Raw genomic sequence first — 15,624 nt, 5'->3', positions numbered from 1 at the left:
CCAACCTGGCAAGTCTCCGTGTAAGATGTTGGCTCAGCCCTGCACTTTGAGAAGCTGGTATATAGTTTCATGAAATTGCCTAGCAGACTGGTGTGTCTACATTTTAGGGCAGTTTAAGAGTTTTCCTTGAACACAAGGAAAGCTACGTTTTGGGTTTATTCTAATGTGATTCTGCTCCACCCACCTTCTGATTGCATTCACCCAAGGAGCCATTAGAATAGTGATTTTCAGATCCCACCCCTACAGGTTCTGGTTATACTGCTGTAGAAATGGGGTCTGGACATGTGTTTTCTGAAAGTTTCCCAGGGGATTCTACTGCGCAGTCAGGGTTGAGAGCTCCTCCTCTGGGTCTCGCTTCTACACAAAATGTGACCTGAGGACTCGTGGTGTCGGTGTATTTGTTTCTTGTGGCCACTTTCACAAGTTACAACAAACTTGGTGTCTTAGTCTCTTCGGGCTGCTATAACAAAACTCTACAGACAAGGCAGCTTATAAACAACAGGTTTACTTCTCATGGTTTGGAGGCTGGGAAGGCCAAGATCAAGGTGCTGGCAGATTCAGTGCCTGGTGAGAGCCAGCTTTCTGGTTTGTAGACAGTGCCATGTAACTTCCTGGGGCAGAGGGGTGAAGGGATTTGGGGTCTCTTTTTATCAGGACACTAATCCCATTCATGAAGGCTCCACAAAAATGACCTAAGCACTTCACAGTGGCCCCACCTCCTAATACGGTCACCTTCGGGTTAGGATTTTAAGGTAGGAATTTTGGTGGGACACAAACATTTACACAATAACTTGTCTAAAACAACACATCTGTATTCTTTTAGTTCTAGAGGTCAGAATCCGAAATTAAGTTATAGGCAGGGCCACACTCCCTCCAGATGCACTGTCAGAGAATCAGTTTCCTGGCCTTTTCTAGCTTCCAGAGCTGCATTCTTTGTCTTGTGGCCCCTTCTTCCATTCTCAAAGCCAGCACCATAGCATGCTGCATCAGTGGTCACATTGCCTTCTGCTGTAGTCAAGACTTCCTCTGCCTTCTTCTCTTAAGGATTAAATGTGATTACATTTAGGGCCCTACCTGGGGGCGATAATCTCCCCACCCAAAATCTCATCTGCAAAGACCCTTTGCATACAAAGCCACGTTCACAGGTTCCAGGTACTGCTTTCCCCTGGTATCTGAAAGTAGAATGTTCCTATGCAACCTTTCATAAGCAGATTTGGCATAAAGCATTGAAGCAAATGCCTAAGGACATACCTTGCAAAGGGATGCACAAAGTAAATGGAGATAAAAGCACAGATACTTTTAGACCTATGGCAGCTTGATGCTGAGATGCTGAGTGTAGTTCCCAGGAAGGAGCGTGGGGGTGCCACTCTCACCTCCTGTGTGGGCTGCCTGTAAAACAGCTCGCTGCAAAATAAATGCTGAATGATATTTTCGCTTTTCACTTTTTTTTTCATAAAAGCAAAAATCCTCTTTGGATTTCTTTTGATTAATGAAAACAGGTACCAATGTAGGTCTTTTGTAAAAGCACTAAGTGGCATAAAGTGGATTTTAAAAAGTAAGGTGATACTTGTATTATGACTCCAGTATCTCTGGAGGCCCTTATACAGCCTCCACAAACAGCAGTATGTGGAACACATACAAGTGCAGTACCTCGGGCCCCAGCCGAGGCCTACTGCTTCAAGAATCTGCATTTTAGCAAGATCATCGTGTGGTTCACCTGCACACAAAAATTTGAGAAGCGTGGTTGTATGGGATCCTACCCAAGGATTCTCCAATAATTGAGTCCACGTCAAAGACAGATGGAAAGGAATATTTTCCCTTGGATCCTTTTCAGGTGGCAGTGGGTGATCAGAAGACCAATCATTTTCCTGCACACCATGAACAGTGCTCATCTAAATGATAGTTGTCTCCAGAATTCTCAGTGAAGCCACAAACCCTAAGCACCAGGATGCCAGATGTCCTGATTCTTTCTGCTAGTTCTGCACAAGGCCTGCCATTGTGTCATACGTACGTACCTACCATAGTTGTTTCTAAAAGCTTCATAAAGGTGGTGAACGATAGAAACTTAGGTGACTGCCTGGCGATTACGAGTCTTACTATCCCAAACAAGTTTTCTTGGGCCGATAAGTCGGGAATCAGGGTGGGTAGTTTTCTCAATGTGATGCATACTTAAGGCAATTTTGGTCTCTTTCTGCTGTTATTTAAGCCAGAGGGAAGGAAAAATAGTTACTGACCGCAGACCCCAATATTATGCTCCTCCACATGTAAGCCATAAGGGACAGAGGTTAGCGCTTCTTCAAAAGTTAATTTCCTAGAAGGCAAGCAGAAAAGCGCTAGTTAATTAAAATGAAATTAAAAACGGTTTCTGGGACTCAGCAATGACTAAAATCTCTGAATAATGACAAAGTTTGAAAAACTAAGAGAGGCATGGTCAAATGCCCTAACAGTCCACAGGAGGGCAGCAGTGCTAATACTATAAAGGCGCACCACTTCATTCTAGGGTAACCTTTTCTGGATGGATGAGCCTGGAAATGATGAAAGCAATGCAGCTTAGAAAAAAAAAATATATGTGTACACTCTCTCAATTTTGCATTGTTTCTGAAAGTCAATAGACTATGTTAAATCCTGCTCTTGAGTACAAATATATAAAATTTTTAATATGCTAAAACATTCATTCTTGGTTACAATATTGTCAGCAATTACTAAGTTTTAGAATACCAGAGTTGCCTATTTTCCTTGAACCTAGAACATTCTTAAACAATTTAAATTCAAATTCCTGCCTACCTCGGCTCTCTTCAGAATTCTTGTAGAGGACTTTTATTGTTAGTCACCTTAAAAGCTCTCCCTGTTTGTTTTATGCCAATTTCAAAAAAAAAAAAAATATATATATATATATATACTATAGTCTCAAGTTAAAGACAGAATTTGATAAAATGCATTCTTTAGTTATAGTCAAACTAATTTTCATCCAGTGTTGATATTAGAAAGATTGCTTTTTGTTTTTGTTTTGTTTTGAAACCACAGATAGCCTCTTTTGGTTAGGCAGGCAATAAGACCTTAATTCAAGTTTTAGATATTTTCTGATTTCTTTATAGGCTGAATTACAAAACCATGATTTTATTCTGTAAGTATAAGCATTCACCTTATGTCTTTATAAGTTCATGTGTCGAAGTAGACTCTGAGACTGGAGGACCACTAATGCAGAGGTTCTCACACTTAGCTGCATATTAGAATTACTTGCCCAGGCCACGCCCTAGGTCAATGACATGACAAATTTTGGGGGCGTGGGACCCAGGCATCAGTAAAAGTCTCCAGGGGATTCCAGTGTGCAGCCATGGTTCAGAAACATGTTATGCTTTCATGGTGGGGACTTGGGTTTTTAATTAGCCACACCCACGCATTAAAGTGATGTGGAAGATATGTCTTCTCCCACACACATAGATACAGATACTTGAATGTGGTGAACTCAAGGCCAGGAAATAATGAAGGCTGAGAGCTGGGCAGAAATCAGGAAGTGCTGCACAGAATGGGCTCTGTGAGCTGGGCCTTGGAAGAGGCCCAGGATCGGACGGACAGGACCACAGGCGCTTCAGCCAATAGTGAACCAGGAATACAGCAGAGAGCACAGGACGGATGGTCTGGCTTGACTGAGAGCAGGTTACCTGAAGTCTTGCAGAAAGAGAAGGCTTGGGAAGAAAAGTTGGGAATTAACTGTAGAAAGCTTTCAAGTATCTTTCATGAAATGGACTTTATGCTGTGGGTAACGGAGGTAGGACTGAGCACCTTTGAGCAGGGGAGGCATGTGACCCCTGGGGAGGGGAGAAGCCTGGACATGTTTAAGTTAAGGCTCTGAGATGGGAGGGGCAGGAGTGGTGACTGTTGGAGGGGAATGCTTACAGAAGGTGGGCCCTGAATAGAAGCGTACTCCGATTTGAGATAAAACACACTGGAAATAAATGCATTATCACAAATGAAACTTCTCCATAACGACATTTTATTTTTTTAATAGATCTGAAGGTCCAATTCTCAAAATGCAGTTTTAAGAAACCTTTAAATTCAAATACGCTTTTCCCTCTCATTTAAATAAACATTTCTAGAGAAAAATGGTGTCCCCATATATTTGACAAATTATTTGACAAACAGAACATAATCTATATGTACACACATATTTCAATCTTACATATAAATATATTAAATTAGAAAAACTAATTTTGAAGTGGAAACTATACTACGAAAGTCAATTTATTTTGGTAAGCGTAATAATCTTTGGTTGAAAACACTTCTTTGAGGATTTTAAAAATATGTACTATAGTCACCCCCTTGCTTCTAAGCAAGTGCTAGATTCTCAAAAATTATGTGGAAAAGGGTACAGCAAAACTTCAACTCTATATTTATCTCAGAATTCCTGAATTTATTCTCCTCAAATTTATCTCCCTAAAGTGCCTCACCAGAGACTACAAAGGGAAGGACCACTTACATGGCCTTACAAACATGTCCTTAGGGAGTAAAACAATATTTACTCCGGTTCACTCTTGATTCTTTATTCATATATTTCTAAGGCAACGTTTCTTTGGCCCAATTTGTGCTACTACTATAAAAGTGTGAAACAAAACATGTAAAAATGTAATTGGAGTTAGAGAGACAGTCCCTCCTCTTTGGCCACTGGCTCATTTGAAGGAGGCGCTGCCTGGTGTGAGGACAGAGAAGAGGGCTGGGATCTGTCCCACCTGAGCATCAAGAGCTACCTTTGCTGTTTCCTCTTCCTGTCCCTTTGCATGACCTACAGCAAATCCACAAAGTTAAGTTTGCTTTTCTGAAATATGGGGCTTCATTTTTACTCTGCCCTTTACAGAGGAGGTGAGACTCAGATTCTGACGCAACTTGAGGTTATCTGATGAATTTATTCCCTACAAAACTGCCTACATTCAGATGACATGTTTAAAGTAAGACATCTCTTTATTCAGGTGGGGAGAGAAAAACAGAATTTAGAGTGGATTCTAATTCTCTTAAAGAGTGGAATTCTTTTTAAGAAAACTACAAGCCCACAGTGTTCACTTTGTCCTGAGCTGGCATTCCTGCTATGGGTGTTAGAGCCCTCTAACTTTGTACAGAAGCATGCAACTGATGCTGAATTCTTCTTGATTTCTTAGACTGGTTTACTGTTATTAAAAGGGGCGAAGAACAAATGCCAGAAATAAACTTTATAGCATCTCTAAATCACCAAGAGGTTACAGATTTTTTAAAATAGTATTTTAACCTATTAACTGTAAGAGTACTTTCTGGTAATATTCTTAGTTAAGGAAACCAAACTTTTATCATAAACAATATATAATTCATATCTTGGGATTGTTGAAGAATGAATCGTAAGAGTTGGCAATCATCTTTGAACAGAAAAGATTTCAAAATCACTTTCTTTACAAATGAAATGTAATGTCATTTTGAATTATATTTCTCTGAGTTTGGAGATTTTATAGAAAAAATATTTCCCCACCTTAATACTAGTGGGGATACTGTGTTGACTTGCCCTATAAATACAAGCATTATTTAAGGAAAAACAAGCAAGATATTCAAACATAAATTCATACACATTTCAAAGAAGCATTAAACGATGGTGACTATACTTCAGCCACATTAAAATGTTAGCACCATAGCTTAACAGTTCCATTCCTGACAATGTAAGAATCTAGCAAATAATTTTTATAGATTTTTTTCTTTCAGTATTGAAATATAACTGACATATAACACTGCATAAGTTTAAGGTGTACAGCATGATTTGATCATGTATATATTGCAAAATGATTACACGATAATTTAACATCCATCACTTCATGTACCTACAAAAATTTTTTTTTCTTCCATGTGATTAGAAGTTTTAAGATCCACTTTCTTAGCAACTTGCCAATATACAATACAGTGTTACTAACTGTAGTCACTAATCTGTACATTACATCCCAGTACGTTTTTATCTTATAATTGGAAGTTTACATTTTCTGACCGCCTTTACTCAACTGCCACCCCCAGCCCACCACCTCTGATGAAGGCAAATCTGATTTCTTTTTCTGTAAGCTTGGTTTTTTGGATTCCACATATAAGTGAGATCATACAGTATTTGTCTTTCTTTATATGACTTATTCACCCAGCATAATGCCCTCAAGGTCCATCTGTATTGTCTCAAATGGCAGGATTTCCTTCATTTTCATGGCTGAATGATACATGGGTTTGTGGAAACCATTTAGTTCATCTACTCTGCTGGAGTGGCTGCCTTATCCTGGTAAGCGCTGTATGTAGCAATACCTTCTTTCCTACGAAGCAAGGTTAGAAAATAGGGTCAGAGATGAACATAATTAAGTACATAAATTAAATTCCAGAAGCCCATTTAGAACATAGACAATTTAAAAAAACTATATACTAGTAAGAGTCACTGAACTAGGAATTAAATGATTCTTTTAAAATAATTCCAATGTTCAACCAGTCTCACTCTAGAAACCCTTCTTCTATTGCTGTATTGTAGTTTTGATTCTCTCCAAGACAAGAAATAGAGCAGTTGCATATACTTAGTAAATATTCCCTTATCTTAATTTAGGGCTAATGGGGAAGACTACAGAGAAACACACATTTTCCTAATATTGCGATTTAAAATCTAACTCTGAGATGAAACCTTTAAACAGCTAATGATTCCAGCAGCGTTCAAGATCAGTGAGGAACGCCTCATTTACCCCTCACGGTCAAGGAAAATCATGTGTTCTGGTTGGAGAGTCTCCTAAGTAACTAAAACTCACATAACACTTTTTGTTTTTTTTGTAACAACAGACATCTTTCTAAACTCTGTTATTCAAGTCCAGTGTTTCCCAAAGAAATATAATGCGAGTCACACAGGTAATTTTGAATTTTCTAGAAGCCACATCAAAAAAAGGATAAGAAGCAGGAAAATTAGTTTTAACATATTTTACTTAACCCAATATCCATGGATTGTATATTTCTTTGCACTAAGTCTTTGAATCTGGTGTGTAGTGTGCACGGAAGCTCATCTTACGTAGGATGAGCCACTTCTGCCGTCCTCGGCAGCCACTCAGGGCTACTGACTCTGGAGCTGGAAAACGCAGTTCCAGTCCCTGCTTAGGAAACTGACTACAATAAACAGACTACAACCAAATGGGGACGGGACCAGTCGGTTATTTACAGGATGCCTGCCCCAGCAAACACTTCAGGGTGCCGACCCCATGTAAGAGCTAACCGTGTTAATTCTGGAGACTTTCATATTTCTCTTGCTGGGGGAGGCGTCACGACGAACCAGCACTGTCACAGCGCAACACTTGTTATGAAGCAGTTTCCTCAGGACTATTCTGGAGAGTGACTCAATACTTAGGCCTATCCGGAATCCTCTAAGACCACTATATTTTACGATTTTTTGAGGTCAATACTTTTTTCTTTTTCTGTAGTAGTGAAATGCTTTTCTCTAAGTAGAATTCTAAATAGAAATCCAATATATGAGAAGGATAAATAAGCATTAATATAAAATTCTTCTTTTTTTTTTCAGCAACACCCCTCAGGTTTCGGGATCTTGGTTACCCGACAAGGGACTGAACCCATGCCCCCTGCAATGGAAGCGCGGAGTCCTAACTACTGGACCACCAGGAAAGTCCCTGCATTAATATAAACTTAAAGAAACATTAATTTGATATAACAACAAAGCTATTTGAACATGATTAAAATGTGAAAGTGAATTATTGTACTAATTACAGTTATGTCATATTACCTTCAGCATTCATTAAGTTCACTTCAAGTGTTTACAGACAACTTTAAGCTCACGGCCCATCTGAAAACTACTTTCCTGGTTGGCTTTAGCCTCAAAGGAATCCTAAGAGAACCAAGCAGATACATAGGGCTGGGTAGGCCCACAGTGCCATTCTAGTTGGTATGTTTTGCCTTCCCCTTTGCCCCTGTGATCAAAGTCACCACTTTGCTTTTACTAAGAAATTGCCCTTCTTATTGGCCGTTGTAGAATCTGCTCCCAAACTCATGACTGTAACCTAGGGTAGCGCCTCACATTATAAGTGGTGGGAAACATAACTCCTCTTTTCCTGGCCATGCAGACACACATTCTGGCACAAAAGGAGGAACATTCAGAGACAGAAGGTAGAGGGGGTTAAATGGCTTAAGGCAATGCATTTCATAATTTTCCAAAATCTGAGGATCTTTTGCTGGTGGTGGTTTCTCTTTTTTTTTTTTTTTTTTTTTTTTGCGGTACGCGGGCCTCTCACTGTTGTGGCCTCTCTCGTTGCGGAGCACAGGCTCCGGACGCGCAGGCTCAGGAGCCATGGCTCACGGGCCCAGCCACTCCGCGGCATGTGGACCGGGGCACGAACCCGTCTCCCCTGCATCGGCAGGCAGACTCTCAACCACTGTGCCACCAGGGAAGCCCGGTGGTTTCTCTTTTATGTGTTAAAAATATCCTGGCCAAGGGAAACAGATAAATGCCTTTAAATAATTAATATTTACAAGTGGAAATTGAATATCTTTACAAAATTAAGTGAAATGTATTTTGGTTTCTGTCAAAAAACCAAAATGAACTTAAAATGAACACATTCTGTGATTATTTCCCATTGGGCTAAAGAATTCCCCCAGCTTTGGATTCATAGCTGCTAGAAGGTAGAGGAGCTAGACAGTCTGATGAAAGGACATGGGGGACGTTACTCTGTTGGCGCCTATATCAAAGCAAGAGCCTGTCAATGCACATTATTTTACATTAAAACAGGGAAGGTAGGAGAAAACATCAATAATCTAGCAAAGGGAACAGGAATTCAAATGTCCTCTTGGATGTCTACTGCCCACTTATCTTAGTTCAGTTTATCAATATCTAAATATTATTGAATATTTTTCAGAAGAAAGGACATCTCTGAAAAGAAACGCAACAGAAAGCAGATACCTTTTAATGATAAAAGCAAACCTTTCTCTCACCTTTTCTCAGAGAGAAATAAAATTTACTTGTCTGTGGCTTTCACCAGTTAGGTATGTGCTGAACAAAGGAAGGGAACAGGGATGAATAAAATAGTGACGTCAAACCAAAAGGAAGGAAGAGTGGCATAAAAATGGGATAAAATCAATGATGGAGAAGGGAAATAAAGCTGACAATTAGGTTCATAAATTATGGCTCTCCTGATTCTCATTAGGAACCTGAAACAGGAACTTGGTGCAAGAAGCTACTTTAAGTCTTACAGATCATCCAGCAGATAAACAGATTCTAAATTTGTGTGCAATCTGTTTACCTCTGAAACCTCTTAGCCTGAAGTGAATAATGTAAACTCTCTTTCACAGAATAAGATTGTATGAGGAGAAATGGTCCTGTCTCTAGCACCTTAGATTTTGAGGCAATACACAGAGCATGTATTAATTCCATGTAATACTGTCTCAGAAATCTTTATGACATCATACATTTTCAGATGGATCTTTTGCATCGAGGACAGTTTCTTCCTGTGGCACAATTGTTTTCACCTAAGGGAAGATCTCTGTAAAACTTATTATATGACTTCCCATTTTTCTAGGATGGACCTAAGTTTTGTAAATATGCTCTCTCAGCTGTTACAACATCGTTGTTATTTACTAGTTTTTGTCTAAAATTTTTTAAAGCCTTTGTTCAATGCTCAAGAATTTGAGAACCAGGTAGAAAAATGTTCAAGTTAATTTGACCATTCAAGTTTTTACCCATGTCATTATACTCCCCACCACCTGAACTGGATTCACCATTTATATTATATCCAAAAAAGCTTCAGTAATATTAATTTAAGCAGACAGCTTAAAAATTACAGTTACTGGATCAGCCATTATTAATATAACATTAAAATACTTTAAAATTACACCAAATAATAAATATCCTTAATGGAAAAAAAGAAAAAGTACTCAGTCACCGTTACTAAAATACATAAATTATTGCAATAATTCTAATGAACTTAAAAAACTCACTTATCCAGTGATGATTTAATCCGAGTAGAGAAAATCATGCATTTATGAAAAAAATATTCACAACAAATAATTGAAAACATTAATGTAAACAAAAGGTATCTTTTTTGGAACCACACAGTCAGGACATGCAAGACAGGACTCAAGCAATAGCAAAGGAGAGGGCAAGGGCTGTGGATTCCAAGGCTGGAAAGTTTGGTGGAAGAGTTAGTTAAGAAAGGAAACTGCAAGGGAAAAGGAAGGAGGGTGTAGATGGAGCCCATCAGACCAACTGGGATCCTTATTCTATTCTTAGTTGAGAGCTAAGAAACAGGAAACTATAACAGAGTACTTTAACCCTGTGGTCATATTTCATCAAAATTTAATGGTCTTAAAAATGACTACTTATACTATTTTCATGCTTTGGTATAAATATTGTAGCAGGGTAATTGTGTTCCCAAATTATCATAAATTCAAGTTTATATCAAATCCATTTTGTATCAAGTTTTAACAGCAAATTTGTGTTCTTTTGTTTTTGTTTTGACCACGCCACGAAGCTTACAGGTTCTTAGTTCCCCAACCAGGGGTTGAACTCCAGCCCACGGCAGTGCAAGTGCTGAGTCCTATCCACTGGACCGCCAGGGAACTCCCATTAACAGCAATTCTGGATTATTGTGCCTGGTATCCTGCTTCCAGAGTTAACCCTAGGAATGGAGAAGCAACTGCCTACACTTTACAGTCTTGTAAAGGAGTTTCTAAAGCAACAAAAGCAATTTGGGGGGGTGGAAATATGGACATTAAGCAATGTAAAGAATATAATAAAAATATTTACCTTTTTAAAAGAAAGGCAAACTAAAGCTAGGTATTACTTCACATTCTTTTAAAAAAGCATACATATAAATGAGGAGTCTTTAAAAAAATCCAATAATCTTAAACAGGTAAAACATTTCCCAATAAGCTTGATGGTGTTTCTTCAAGTTAAAGAGCACAGGCATATCAGTAATGGTCTACACCCTGGTTTCTCAAAGTGTAGTCCAGGCCCAGCAGCATCATCACTTGGGAACACATTAGAAATGGGATCTCAGATCTGTAATGCTACTGAAACTTTAACCTGGGGGATACGATGCTCAGATAATTGTTTGGCTTTCATTAACTGGTAGGTAGCTAGAGAGAGTTTTTGGTTGATACTTGTTAGGGAAACTTATTTTGGTGTAGTGATGTTTTAAGCAAAGAAGGGGAGTGAGGAGCAGAGAGCTATTTTGTTTTGCTTTCTTGAGAGGTTATTTCTAGATAAACCTTTTAGACTTGTCAAATATTTCACTGATAGTACTTCCTTGTCAGATTGCTGTGTACATGTAATTTTAAAAATATACTGCTGATAGAGAAATCAAATATGCATACTATGTGTTCTACAAGTATAAGATTTAAGATTCAAATGAAGGCACTGTGGATCTTTTTAAAAGATAACCAAGAAATATAAAAAAAGTTTGAGCTCTTTATGAGTGACGAACGTACTTTTATTATGTCGTCCAAACCCAGTGATTAATATAAAAGGAATATATATCATAAAGCCATGAATACCAATTGTTGTTAATTATTAGTTTGATTTCAAAGCTATTTCCAAAGCAATAGGGGGAAAAAATCACTAAAAGTCAGAAATATCAAAGCACCTAATCTTGGTCTATGCTCCAGTTTTATTCTCAGTCTTTCATTAGATTTTAAATTATTTCATTAAAATTTAAGATGATGTTTAAAAATTCTATTCTCCTTAGAAGCTATGTATTTGTACCTTTTCTTTGTCAATTTTAAGTCCCCCCTCCTTATTTCATTTTTATAGATAAAAAGCCAGAGTTCATGAAGTGCCTTATAAATCTTACCCTCTCAGCAACTTTTAGTTTAACCCCATCAGTTTTACTGCAACCTAGTAAATTAAGAGAACATAAGAGGGAAATCAAATAGTGTTGCCTTAAATTCCCCAGTTTAACTTGTATGAATAACAAATCTAAGAGAAAGCACAGCGGGCATCTGAATGAGCCATCTATGTCGCTCTTTACTACTACCTCAGTTATACAGACAACTGAACATTTTCACCATAAAAATTACAGTGACTACAGCTGTCAAAGTCTCCACAGTGAACCTTTTTATAATATTTAATCTTGGCCATTAGTCCAATCTAGGACGTTAGGTACACCTAGGATAGAGAAGGCCCCAAAATGGTCCATGATTTACTACAGCACTTAAACCTCAAATCCCACAGAAATTTTTCTCACATTATAATTAGCTGAAGCAACCTGCACAGATTACTCTTGTTGCAATGATATTGAAAGCAGCTGAAAACGTTTTTAGTAAAGAAATGTAATTCAGACAACACACTCATGCAGGTGCATTTTTTGAAAAAACAACATGCAATACAGACTACAAACAAAAACTGCACAAAACTATGTCAAGTGTGAGAAGGACCAATAAATTAAAAAACATGCTTTAATTTACCCTTTCTTCTTTTTGCCAAAACAGAAGCAGATGCTGCAGACAACTACTCCAACGCCAAAAACTACAAGAAATCAGGAAACAAATGATATGTAACTGTGAAAAACCATTGCCAAGATTCAAAATCTAGCAGAAGAAATAAACGATGGTCAGATTTCCATGGCCAGAAAATGTTATCTTATCTAAGCACATATACATTTACATTCCATCTGGACTCTTCAGTATCAATGCAATTCTTTGCATTAAACAGTACAGAGTAAGTCAGAGAAGAGTCCTTGATTAATTGAGAAAATTACCCAAAGCATATTTCGGATGCAAGCTCATATGAGTAATGATCTTGAAATAACTTGTATTATTTAGGGTTTGTTAGTAACTGGGCATGTAGAATACAAAGGAATAGACAAACAATAATACAAGGTAGTGTATTATATAAAAGGTCAGGTTTTTCCTGTTTTACTTAATTTCAAGCTATAAAGCCACAGAAATAGAAAAATCTTTTAAAAAACTATTGCACTTCTTCAGAGTAATGTGTTGATTTAATTGGTATCAAAGTTTGGGATACGTACGTGCACCAATGACAATTGCAACAATGATTCCTGCACCTGAGAAAAAATGAAAACAGTTTGGGAGATAATTAAGTACCTAGGGGTCTCCAGGTAGCAGCTGCATTTTAATTTGTTCAGATCATCTATAACTACAAAGAAAAAATTATCAATCTAGTTTTAGCATGACTGCTAGTGCTTCCAGGTTATTTTGATCACAGAACCCTTCTAATCACATTCCAGGGTTAGGACACACCTTGTGAAACTCCTAACAGGAACCTCACTTTTCATTGTTGTATGCTGTAGCTACCACAGCAGGTTATTTAGTAAAGGTAACTAAGACAATTAGAATTTACTAGTTTAGAGGAAAATCATTTTAGAAATGTAGTAGCCCACTATAGTTCGTTTAGTTCAACATTCAGTCTTTTATTACTTATGATTTTGTTAGAAATTTAACATATATTTTTTTCCCTAAGTGGGTCTGTAGAATAAGTCATAGAGTGCTATTAATCTATCATATAGATGTTATTTGCAGAGTCTTCACAAACAATACATCATTGTATCATCACAGCGCCTATTCCCCTTTCCCCCCAGATTAAGACATAGTCCTACAAGGAGATTTGCTCTAAGAATGTAAAGGGAACACCAGGGCACATGGATAAAAACTATGCACAGAAACATAAGCATGCATTTTTGACTATCCAGAGAGCAATAAATAATACTACCAAATCTAAATTCTTAGAAATGTTTGTCAGTAGTACCTCTGCTTCTAAACTGCCATTACTTTTATTATCTATAACTCATAGCATAAAATGTCATGTTTGGCTCTGCTTTTTTTATTTCATAAATATTATCAAGTGTAAGCTTCTTGAGATGGCACTGGATTCACTTGACACAGTGGCAATTTGACCAGTTTTCAGAGGGAAAACATAACAAGCCTAAAGTATACTTTATAAAAAGATTAACTTTACTAGTCTAAAGTAAAGTAATAGCTATTTTTCTTCATTTCCTTATCAGTAAATCTTTATATTTCATTTAACTGTCATAACTATACTTCATCAAGCTCTTTAACACATATGTGTGAACTATGTAAGCCAACATTAAGTGTGCTACCCCAGCTTGATATAGAAAAACTAACCCAACTAGCAGTACTTTAAGGCTTGTATATACAAGGTACCAGTAGAAAGAAAATTTATCTAAAAACTGCCATTACAAAGTAACACTATCACATGGAAAACAAGCTATGTTTTATATATATTAAACTACATCTAACCGTATTATTTAAGAAAGTAAACTTATCATGCTAGGAAGCCTAAATTGGGGAACCTCTTAAAAACTGTATTACCCACATGTGCCTATACATAGTACCACTTATATCTGTCATGGTATCTTCACCTTTAAAATTACTTAAAATGTACAATTTTACAATTACACATTGAACAATTATCACCAATTTGTGACATGTTGTCTCTTTTCTAACTACAGATAACGGTAATATTTCCATGTTGAAAACTAGGGCCTCATGATGCAGGGTTATTAACAACCAAAATAATACCTAAACTCTCAGCATCTTTAGGTGGTGTTTCATCACTGGGACTGGGATATCCTAGAAAAAAGGAAAAAAATGGAAGTTAAAAAAAAGAAGGAGAAAAAACAATAAAGCTTAAAGTCCTCTAAATTCATAGGTTTTGCTTTGTACAAAAACCCTTATAATTTCATTTTCCTTATATGAACTATATTAATGTTTCTCATTAAAAGAAGTATCAAAATATTATAAATTTATATTCAGTATCAAAGCATTCTTCTTCCTGTCCAGTAACATTTCCTGGGACAATATTCTGTGGTACAGCAAACAAATTTATCATTAGTGTATTGTCAGAATTATCCTATGGATTCAATGTGATTATACTTAAAACTAAAATTAAGAAAACAATCCCATTTACAATCAAATCAAAAAGAACAAAATACCAAGAAATAAGTAGGTAAAAGACCTATATTCAGAAAACTATAAGACACTGATGAAAGAAATTGAAGACAACACAGATGGAAAGATATACTGTGCTTGGATTGGAAGAATTAATATTGTTAAAATGACCACACACCCCAAGGTAATCTACAGATCCAATGCAATCCCTATCAAAATACTAGAAAAAATAATTCTAAAATTTGTATGGAAACAAAAAGACCCCGAATAGCCAAAACAATCTTAAGAAAGAATAACAAAGCTAGAGGTATCACACATCCTGACTTAAAACTACGCTACAAAGCTAAAATAATCAAAACAGTATGGTCCTAACACAAAAACAGACACATAGAACAATGGAACAGAAGAGAGAGCACAGAAGTAAACCCACACCTATATGGAAAATTATCTACAACAAAGGAGACAAGAAAATATAATGGGGAAGAGACAGCCTCTTCAATAAATGGTGTTGGGAAAATTGTACAGCAACATGAAAAAGAATCAAACTGAACTACTTGCTCACAAAATATACAAAAATAAACTCAAAATGGATTAAAGACTTAAATGTAAGACCTGAAACCATAAAACTTGTAGAAGAAAACATAGCAAATACCCTTTTTTTAGCTTTAGCCTTAGCAATACTTTTTTGGATGTCTCCTCAGGCAAGGGAAACAAAAGTAAAAAAACCAAATGGGA

The 15,624-nt window shown here is 37.0% G+C and overlaps 1 protein-coding gene across 6 annotated transcripts in view; it reads right to left on the bottom strand.

Annotated features, from left to right (window-relative positions):
* Positions 1-3,977: 3,977 nt before the first annotated feature.
* The window catches only part of CD46 (CD46 molecule), a 56,497-nt gene continuing 44,850 nt past the window's right edge, over positions 3,978-15,624 (bottom strand). For 4 of the 6 annotated variants that reach the window (XM_081224294.1, XM_081224297.1, XM_081224298.1 and 1 more), the window contains 4 exons: positions 14,521-14,571; positions 12,990-13,025; positions 12,427-12,487; positions 3,978-6,302 (listed from right to left, as the gene is read on the bottom strand). In XM_081224294.1, coding sequence (XP_081080420.1) covers positions 6,242-6,302; positions 12,427-12,487; positions 12,990-13,025; positions 14,521-14,571 — 209 coding nt within the window. In that variant the 3' untranslated portion in view covers positions 3,978-6,241. Of the gene's footprint in view, positions 6,303-8,958; positions 9,017-11,813; positions 11,858-12,426; positions 12,488-12,989; positions 13,026-14,520; positions 14,572-15,624 lie in introns of all 6 variants that reach the window. The other 2 variants (XM_081224295.1, XM_081224296.1) reach the window with 2 other exon arrangements.

This window comes from Mesoplodon bidens (assembly GCF_964165515.1).
Source record: "Mesoplodon bidens genome assembly, chromosome: 2".
Classification (NCBI taxonomy): domain Eukaryota; kingdom Metazoa; phylum Chordata; class Mammalia; order Artiodactyla; family Ziphiidae; genus Mesoplodon; species Mesoplodon bidens.
The sequence above is the reverse complement of the archived record's forward strand: the minus strand, read 5'-3'. Positions and strand labels throughout refer to the sequence as shown.